This window comes from Chrysochloris asiatica, unplaced genomic scaffold (assembly GCF_000296735.1).
Source record: "Chrysochloris asiatica unplaced genomic scaffold, ChrAsi1.0 scaffold00016, whole genome shotgun sequence".
Lineage (NCBI taxonomy): Eukaryota > Metazoa > Chordata > Mammalia > Afrosoricida > Chrysochloridae > Chrysochloris > Chrysochloris asiatica.
The window spans coordinates 14429831-14440495 of record NW_006408534.1 but is presented as its reverse complement, the minus strand read 5'-3'; the positions used below and the strand labels follow the sequence as shown (position 1 = coordinate 14440495).

At 41.9% G+C, this 10665-nt stretch overlaps 1 protein-coding gene across 1 annotated transcript in view; it reads right to left on the bottom strand.

The window, feature by feature from the left end:
- Positions 1 to 1084: 1084 nt before the first annotated feature.
- The window catches only part of KIF3C (kinesin family member 3C), a 57406-nt gene continuing 47825 nt past the window's right edge, over positions 1085 to 10665 (bottom strand). The window contains exons 6-8 of the mRNA XM_006835226.1: positions 1725 to 1833; positions 1400 to 1572; positions 1085 to 1178 (exon numbers count right to left, since the gene is read on the bottom strand). Coding sequence (XP_006835289.1) covers positions 1085 to 1178; positions 1400 to 1572; positions 1725 to 1833 — 376 coding nt within the window. The remainder of the gene's footprint in view (positions 1179 to 1399; positions 1573 to 1724; positions 1834 to 10665) is intronic.

Genomic DNA, 10665 nt, shown 5'->3' with positions numbered 1-10665 from the left:
AATGGGTCTATTTTCAACAAAATAGTGTTCCTGGCAAAATGTGATTCAGAAACAAGGAAGACAGGCAACACTGGCCGAGACTGTGCCTGGGTCTCTTTGTCCTGTGCCATTAATGAGGAGGAAAAGCAACAGATTTCATTCCCTTTGTCAAGCCAAGGGCAGAATGACACTGATCCCCCCTACTGTCAACTGGAATGCAGTCAGCTGCAGGGAAGAAAGATCAAAGCAGGAAGGAGCAGTCATCTCAAAAATGGGAAGTTGACTTGATTGCTTGTTGACCACAGTGATGCCTTGGAGACCCAAAGAGACTCACAAGAAACACTTTCCTTGATGGCCAGCCAGCTTGTCTTAATTTCTGTTCCGATTCCTGCAAGTCTTGAGGAGGAAGCAACTAGTTGGTCTGCAATTCCCCACCTAGGGTTGGGAAGGTGGGGAGGAAGCAGAATTTGGGAAGCCGGAGTGAGTTCTTGCCAACGCTGAAGAGCGTGAGCTGTACCAGTAAGGTTATTTAAATCCTTGAAAAAGTACCGAGAGGCCAAAAGAGGTTATCTGGGACCCAGAGTGGATCACACAGGTACAACACTATCAGGACCACTGTCTTTGGTCCTCAGTGGAAACCAGCATTTTTCTAGTCCCAGAAAATGCTTAGGACCTGTTCACCATCAGTGTAGAAGGAGATGGAAATTGTGGAGCAGAGCAGGTAGAAAAAGTACTTTTTTCTCAGGTACTGGCCGCCTGCACTTGTGGAGCAGCTGACAAGGGGAGGAGCTTGAGGTCTGACTGGGGGTCCAGAGTCAGAAGAAAAGGAAGCTATGCAGTGACCACTGCAGGCCCAGACAGCACAGTTGAGGGTATCTCCCCTGATACTAACTGAGTTCCATGAATAAATAACATGAATTAAATAAAGGAGGCTGAGAAGGGCAGACAGAGACACTGTCTGTCTGATTCTCACCCCTCCACACATACACACACGCACATGCACACACACACACGCACACACACATCAGGCGGCAGATGAGATGAACCAAGGTGGACTGCCTTGCTCCCATAGTCTCTCAGATGGGCAGTCTGACCACGAAAGCTGTCACTCATGGTCTAGCACTGCTGTAGGGCGCAGAGAAGCAGGGGCCAGTGAGGCATGTGTAGTGGAGGACGGGGGCCGCTGAGGACTCTGACACCTGTAGGGGGAGGGGATGAGGTGGGTGAAGGGGGGCAGATAGAGTTAGGAAAGTGCAGGAAGCAGACAAGTGAGGTCTTCCTTCCCGTCATGCTCTTAGCCCCAGTTACCACCCTGTCTCCAGCCGTTTGGGTACAATGCCATCCCTCTCCAACCTCAACCAGTCTACCGGGTTCTCCTCCCTCCTAAGTCTAGTGTTCATCCTGACCATAGGATACTAACCAAGATCTGGACTTTCGGACTTTAGAGGTGGAAGGTCTCTCGAGAAAGCTGTCCAACCGCATGAGCCTCTCCATATGTAGTGCACGTGGGTCTTGATCTTGGTCATGAGAGAATTCCATCTCAAAGACAGCTGGAGGGGACACATCCAACTCCAAGAACATTATGTTTTCAGCCTGTGGTGAGTATATCACATCAGACATGAGCAGAGGCAGACAGTAAATACTGAGCATAGTGAGGGGGATGAAGTAGTTAGAGGAGAAGAGCTTGGGATCATCACCTCCCTTGAGTTGCCTTCTCTCCCCACTGCCATGTCCCAGTTTTTTACCCGGTATCTGGGGTGGGATCCCATTGCCATGGCAACCCGAGCATACTGGCTGATAGGCCTCTTGTAGCCCACTGCAGAGGTTGGCCGCTTCTTCATTTGACTGTTATTGCTGTAGGAAAGAAGCTATATTAGAAGGGATTTCCTTGAAAACCAGAGATAAAATAATATCACAAGGAACTGAGTACCATTCAGGTAACCAGGAGGCCCTGCAGATCACAGAGGCTGAGACTTTCTTCTCCTTACTCTTACACAACCTGATAACTAAACCTGGAATGACACAGAAAGGCACATATTTCCTTACTTCTGATAATCTAATTTTTTTCCATAGTAAAGAAGGAGAAAGGTAATTCAATCTCATTTAAACTTTCAGATTCATATACTCACTTCACACAATACCCAGAACTGCTGCTGATTGCTGACTTTGCTTTTTGTTTTCCTTCATGGGAAGCAGCATAAGAAAATGGCTAAAAACTCAATCTTGAAATACAAGGGTCCAAGAATAGGCAAAACAAAGTTGAAAAAGAACAAGATTGGAAAATTTACCCTTTCCAATTGAAAAATTTACTACAAAGTTACAGTAAACAAGATACTGTGGTACAGGTATAGGACAGACTAGTAGACCACTGGAATAGAATTGAGTTAATAAACTATTTATGGTCAACTGATTTTTTTTTTATATATATAAAGATGCCAAGATAATTCAATTGGGAAAGAATAGTTTTTATTATTAAATGGTCCTTGGACAACTGGACAAAACCCAAAACCAAACTCACAGTTGTCAAGCCAATTTCAACTCATAGCAACACTATAGGATAGAGTAGAATTGCCCCCTAGGCCACAATCTTTACGGAACCAGACTGCTTCATCTTTGTACCATAAAGCAGTTGGTGAGATCAAAACACTGACCTTTTGGTTAGCAGCCAAACACTTAACCACTATGCTACCAGGGTTCCTGACAACTGGGTAGCTACATACGAAAGAATGAAGCTGTATCATATATTAAAGGTAACTCAAAATGGTTCACAGACCTGAATATTAAAAGCTAAACATACAAGACTCTTAGGAAAATACTAGAGTAAATCTTTATGACCTTCGAATAGGCAATAGGATATGATCTCAAAAGCAAAAGCAACAAAAGAAAAAAACAGATAAAATGAACCCTATCAAAATTAAAGACTTTGTGCTTCAAAGACCATCACCAAGAAATTGAAACTATAACTCCAAAATGTGAGAAAATATTTGTAAATAATGTCTGATAATGAACTTGTCCATAATATATAAAGAACTAATAAATTAACAATAAAAAGACAAATGACCCAATTTAAAAATGGGCAAAGGTTCTGAAGAGATGTTTCTCCAAAGATATAAAAATTGCCAATAAGTACATAAAAAATGCTCAATATTATTAGTTATTGTTGTTCTTGTTAAGTACCATCAAAACCATGGTAACATTCCATTTATAATAACATCTGAAGGGCTAAAATAGCTGGGAACAAACTTAACCAGGGAGGTAAAAAGACTCGCACACTGGAAATTACCAAACATTGCTGAAACAAATTAAAGATCTGACTAAATCCATTCCACATTCATGGATTAGAGAACATAATACTGTTAAGATGTCAATACTACTAAAAATGATCTACAGATTTAATACAATTTCTATAAAATTTCCAACAGCCTTCTTTGCAGAAATGAAAACACCAATCCTCAAATTTATATGGAATTTCAAGTTGTACTATAAAGGCACAGTAAATCAAAACAGTCTGGTACTGGTATAACAATGGATATATAGACTATTGGAATAGAATTAAGAGTCCAGAAGTAAGCCTCTATATCTACGACCAATCGATTTTTGACAAGGGAGCTAAGTCCATTCAATGGGGAAAGAACATTCTCTCCAAAGAATGGTGCTGGGACAACTGGATTGTCACATACAAAAGAATGGAGATGGACCTCTGTCTCATATCATATATGAAAATGAAATAAAAATGGATCAAAGATTTAAATGTAAAATTAAAACTACAAAATTATTTTTAAAAAATACAGATGTAGTGCTTTGGGGCCTACTTTTTGAAAATGGATTTTGAGATGACATAAAAAACAAGATGAACATGATACAAACTAGATAAAAATATTGTTAAGTGCTGTTGAGTTGTTTCTGATTCATAGTGACCTGTATAGGGTTTCCAAGGAGTGGCTGGTGTGCTTGAACCACTGACCATGTGGTTCATACTGATTTTGCAGTCTAGTGCATTAACCCACTGTGCCACACCAGGACTCCAGATAAAAATAGGACTTCATAAAAATTTAGAACTTTTTAGCATCTAAGGACTTCACCATGAAAATGGAGACAACTTATATAGGATTAAAGAAATATTTAGGAATCATATATCTGATAAATAAATAACTCCCACAAGTCAATAAAGGAAAACAATCCAATCAAAAGTTGGGTAAAGGACTTGAATACATATTTCACCCAAGAAGATATGCAAATGATCCTAAAGCAAACAAACAGATGGTAAATAGCATTTGTCATTAGTAACTAAAAAAAATTTGTTTTGAATCCTGGTGTAATGCTGTGGGATAAGCACTGGATCACGAACTCCAAGGTCAATGGTTCAAATCCTTGATCCTTGCAGTGAGCAATCCAGTGTTTACTGTATACAGAGTCGCTATGAGTTGGAATTGACTCTAAGGCACTTAACAACAAAAACTTTTTTTTTCTTAGCGTAGTGGTTACGAATCGGGCTGCGAACCTTAAGGTCAGCAGTTCGAAACTACCAGCTGCTCCGCAGGAGAAAGATAAGGCTTTCTACTCCTGTAAAGATTTACACCCTCGGAAACCCCTGTACAGGGTCGCTATGGGTCGGAATCGACTCGACGGCACTTAACAACAACAACAACAATTATATACAGTACTGCTGTGAACATTTCTATGTGGATATCTTCATGTGTGCGTTCAACAATTTCCCGGTAGTATATACAGGAACAGAACAGTTAGGTTGCAGGATATGTATATTTTCAACCTTACTAGATATTGTCAAATTGTTTTCAAAGTGGTTATATTTATTTACATTTGCCAATTGGGAATGAGTGTGATGTATTACTTTTATAATCTAAAACTAACAAACAAAGCAAAGTAAACAATATTATTTCCAATTTTAATAACAAAAGAAGACAAGTTTTGGAGAAATACAGACTTGAATTTGAATGCTGGCTTTGCCCCTTAAAGTTTTGTTACCTTGTTGTTGTTAAGTGCCTAGGAGTCACTTCTTATATTCATGCTCAGACTTATAGGGACATTGTATAGGGTCTCTGAGGTTTGAACTGCCAACCTGGCAGTTAACAATCCAGTGCTTAACCTATGTCACTACAGCAGAACTCCTTTGGGAAGTGGCTTAATACCCCTGTTCCTAAGACCATCATCCATGTCACAGAGGATAGTAGAGAAAGATAATGAGATAAGCACACTGTAAAAAGTTCAACACCTGGCAGTTCTGATTATTATATATGCTCAATTCAATTTGCTAGTTTCAAGCAGAGATACAAACGAACAACGAGACGGAAGAGCCAAAAGGCAGACAGTTGGGAAGCAGAAGAGAAAAAACAAGCTGGATAATTTACAGATAGGAAGTTCTGTCCTTGGATGGTAGAACAAGCTGTGCAGGAGCCGTCAGAACAATGTCTGCCTTCTGCAGGGTGGGGTGATGAGACACAACAGACTTATGGTCCATTTCCTCAAGCATATACAAGTGCTGGGCTCCATGGGGGTGTGGAGTGTGTCTCTGCTGACCCATTTTGTAAATGAAAACAAGGAAGGATATGGCTGCAGAAGCCCCAGCTCTCTGCTGTTCAGAGTCTGAATCAATGAGCTAGGACTTGGCAGGTGGGATGGCTAGTCATGTGAGGCAGCAGGGTGCTAGCGGCAGCAGGAATAGGACTCTGCAACAATGCATGTAGAAAGGCCCGGTTGCTCCCACTAAGAAGGGAGTGGAAAATAGGACATAACAGCTACACATTTATAAAGTGTGTCTGCATAGCTCATTTGAGCTTTACAACCTCCTAAAGTGTAGCTAGGGCAGGCAGGGAGATCCAGGCTCAGAAAAATGGCATAAGAGGTTTGTGATCAGCTGCTAACTTAATGGCTGGCAATTTGAACCCACCCAATGGAAGTAAAGCCTAGTAATCTGCTTCCATAAAGATTACAGCCAGGAAAACCCTCTGGGGCAGTTTTACTCTGTAACATATAGAGTCACCATGAGTGAGAATCAACTCCACAGCAATGCACTAGTGTTTCTCAGAACACAAGGAACAATCTCGCCAAAGAGCCCCTGTGAAGGCTGCAGGCCCTGGGAACCAGGACGGGGGACAGAGACGGGTGGGCAGGGCAGCAGATCTGTGTGAGCTGGCAGCCTGACCCAGTAAAGCTGCCAGGGCTATTCTGGGTGGCATGCAGGGAAGAAAAGAGGGCTGGGGGAGGGGAGTCTGCAATTGGGGCACCAAACGTCCCCATATCCTCCCCTCCTTAGCCCCAGGCCTACTTTCCATGATTGATCCCTCCTCTGTAGTGAACAGGTTGTGGCTGACCGCCCAGAGCTGAAGTCTGGCTGTGCATTTACCCCCCACCCCCACACACATTCCCAGAGTCCCAGGACAACAGTTCTCACGTGATTGTCAGAGCCTAGCTGTTCTCCTAGGGCCCTTTCTCCAAAGTCTTGGCTGCTAGCAGAGTATCTTTCTTCTTAATATAAAGAAGTCATCTCTTATCTCCCTCTTAAGGATTGGCCTTATCTCCCTCTTAAGGATTGGCTGACTGCTGCTCTCACGACTGGCTCTGTCAGATGGCATACCCTCATTTCCACTCCTGTTCTGAGAACTGGCATTCAGTGCTGCAGGGTTTCTTCTTACCCCTCTCTCCACACCCAGCCTGAGAAGGTGGAAACTGCTTCCATCTTCAGTCTCTTTGATTCTCACAGGCCTGTGAAGAAATCTAGAGACTCAACCCTTACCAGGGTCAGCTTCGCCACTATTAATGACAACGTTTAACTTTCTTCCTTGATTCTATTTATGCTCATTCTTTAAACATGAAAAAAAACCCACACCTTTTTCATGGCATTTCTAAGGAATGGCAATAGACTGGTTGCTTTGGGTTTTCCAAAATTACAATATTGGTTTATTGGTATGACTGCAACCATTTATTGATCATCTCCTTTGTGCTAAGCCCTGGCCTGGGACTTAACACACATTATCTCATTTAACCTCAAGAACCTTACAGAGTCGCATTATTATCCCCACTTTACAGTTGACGAAGCTTGGGTTTGGTGGTGGTGGTTTTGTGCAGTGGAGTCGAAACTGACTCATAGCGACCCTGTACAGGGTTTCTGAGACTGTAAATCTTTACAGGAGCAGAAAGTCTCATCTTTCTCCCGCAGAACAGCTGGTAGTTTTGAACTGCTGATCTTAAGGTTCACAGCCCGATTTGTAACCACTACGCTACCAGAGCTCCTTAAGCTTGGGTTTGTTGTCGTTGTTGTTAGGTGCCATCGAGTCGGTACCGACCCATAGTGAACTTATGCACAGCAGAATGAAACACTGCCTGATCCTGGGCCGACCTCATTACTGTTGTCTCACTTGAGTCCATTGATGCTGCCACTTGGCTAATCCATCTCGTTGGGGTTCTTCCTCTTTTTCTCTAACCCTCAACCTTACCAAACATGATATCCTTTTCCAGCAACTGGTACCTCCTGACAATATGTCCAAAGTATGAGAAATGAAGTCTGGCCATCTTGTCCTCTAAGGAGCACTCCGGCTGCCCTTCTTCCAAAATGGATCCATTGGTTCTTTTGGCAGCCCATGGTACTTTCAGTATTCTCCTCCAACACCATAACTCAAAGGCATCAATTCTTCTATGATCTTCCTGATTCACTGTCCAGCTTTCACATGCATATGAGGTTATTGAAAATACCATGGCTTGGGTCAGGAGCACCTTAGTCCTTAAGCTGATATCTTTGCTCTTCAAAACTTTAAAAAGGTCTTGTGCAGCAGATTTGCTAATGCAATATGTCATTTGATATCTTGACTGCAGCTTCTGTGAGTGTTGATACTTGATCCAAGGAGAATGAAGTCCTTGACAACTTCAATCTTTTCTCTGTTGATAAGAATGTTGTTTATTGTTCCAGTGGTGAGGATTTTTGTTTTCTTTACATTGAGAAGTAATTCATTCCAAAGGCTGTGCTCTTTGACCTAAGTGAGTCAGTCAGCACAGGAGGCACTCACTCATCTATGCCAAGAAATTTGGACGGCAACTATCTGGCCAACTGATTGGAAGAGATCCATATTTATGCCCATTCCAAAGAGAGGTGACCCAATGGAATGTGGATATCATCTGACAATCTCGTTGATTCCCATGCAAGTAAAGTTTTGCTAAAGATAATATAGAAACAGCTACAATCATACATTGACAGAGAACTTTCAGAGGTTCAAGCTGGATTCAGAAGAGGCCATGGAACAAGGGATATCATTGCTGATGTCCAATGGATCTTAGCTGAAAGCAGAGAATGTCAGAAAGATATTTACCTGTGCTTTATTGACTACGCAAAGGCTTTTGATTGTGTGGATCATGACAAGCTATGGACAACATTGCGAAGTGTAAGTATTCCAGAACACTTAATTGTGCTCATGAGGAATCTGTACCTGGACCAAGAGGCAGTTGTTCAAACAGAACATGGGAACACTGAATGGTTTAAAATTAAGAAAGGTGTGCGACAAGGTTGTATTCTTTCACCATACTTATTCAACCTGTATGCTGAGCAAATAATCTGAGAAGAGAAGCTGGTTTCTGTGAAGAAGAACATGGCATCAGGACTGCAGGAAGACTCATTAACAACCTGCAATATGCAGATGATACAACTTTGCTTGCTGAAAGTGTAGAGGACTTAAAACATTTACTGATGAAGATCAAAGAACTTGGGTTTAGAGAGGTGAAAAAACCTTAAGGCTACAAGTAAGTAGCAGAACAGGCTAGATTTTAGATTGTTCTAAATTGAAAGTCCAGTCTCTTTCTACAGTACCATGATGCCATGAACCCAGGATGGCTGGTATTGAAAAGCCCAAAGGGCTAAAGCTATAAATAGAATTTTGTGAACTGTAGACCATAGGCTGGAGACACTGCCAAATATAGAATAACCCTTAGAAAATAATTTTATATGGGCACAATTAAAAATCAAGTCTATCTTATGAGAAACTAAAAATAAGCCACCATACTTGTTAAGTAGTTATTGCTGGAGATGGTTGCAAAAAAGTTTTTGTCTTTATACAAAATAACTTGAACATAAAATTGTTTTTATGTTTGTCAAGTAGTTATTGCTGGAGATGGTTACAAAAAAGTTTTTGTTTTTAGATCATAAAATTGTTTTTATACTTGTCAAGTAGTTATTGCTGGAGATGATTGCAAAAAAGTTCTTGCTTTCATCCAAAATAACTTAAATATAAAATCGTTCAAGTGAGGTGCCTTGTATTTTGAAATTGGTGTGGCACTGTGGAATAATTCACTGGATCACAAGGTCTGTTTGAAACTCAAGGTGGGCAGTTCAGATTCACCAGCTGTTCATCTGAAAAGCTGTACAGGGTCTATTTGAGTTGAAAGCGACTGGAAAGCACTTAACAAGAGCTACAGTGGCTGCATGCATTGTTGTATAGTGTAGCGCCACATCAGGAGTCCAGTTGCATGCATTGCTGCTGTTGTTAAGTGCCTCCAAGTAGAGTGGAGGAAAAAGAAAAGAGAGAGACTTCCAGAGTGTTAAAGGATCTTCCTAGCCCTCAGCTTTCTGCTGTGAAAGGAGAGTGCTTGTAGCTGGTGGAGTTGTTAACTGCCATGGAATTGGTCCCCACTCATGGTAACTTCATGCACAACAAAACAAAACTCTGCCAACTCTTGCGCTGTCCTCATGACCAATTGGGAATCATACCACGGCTATCCATAGACTTTTCATTAGTTGATTTTTTTTCATCAGTGGATCACCAGGTCTTTTTTCTGAGACATGTTGAGCCTTACAGCTACAAGCTAGTCTTCATTACAGACAGTGGGTTGCATTTGAGGTATATCGGGGTCTCATGAATGGAAAGTGAGAATTCTACAACTGCCCCTGTGGAGGAGCTCAAAAGAACCAGGTGCTTCTGCCAAAGATACAGATCTTATTCCATTTTTCCTTTCTTTCTGTTTGCTGCTTATTCTGAGCTAACTTTCAAGAGTTAACTAGCCAACAAGCTGAGAAGCCAGCAGACACCTTCCTCCACCACTTGCCTTCACAGCATGCTCCCAGGCTGGCCCTGGAAATATCCATAGAATAAGCTGTTAAATGACTCAAATTTGGGATTAGCAAAATAATGTTTATGGGGTCCTGTAAATTCCTAGATCTTATACTGAAGCTCTGAGAACAGTTCCCTGCAGTACTTTGGTGAATCCTTACCAGGTAAGGCTCAGACCTAGAATGTTTTGTTCCTTTAAGAAACTTTAACAGAAGCTCCAGGTTGCTCTTTGACACCTTGTAGCCACAGTGCTGATCTTATTTGTTAGTTGCCATTGAGTTGGTTACAACTCCTGGTGACCCATGTGTGCAAAGTACAACTGCTCCAAAGGGATTTTAAGGCTGGGACTTAAAAAGCCAATCACCAGGCTTGTCTTCAAGGCACCTCTGGGTGGCTTGGAGTCACTAACCAGAGGCTGGTTTGTGCCATCCAGGGGGCTCCTTGTAGCTGGAGCGGAAGGAGGAAACAAAAGCAGATGCTTCCTAAAGGGGTAGCATGCCTAGGTAATTGCTCTCAAACTGTGCTTTTTATTCACTTGGGGTGTGGGGGGGAAGGGGGGGCTTCAGTGTCCTCATCCCCAAAAGACCTCAGGCCAAAGTTAAGCAAAATATTCCACATTTGAATTGAGCAAATA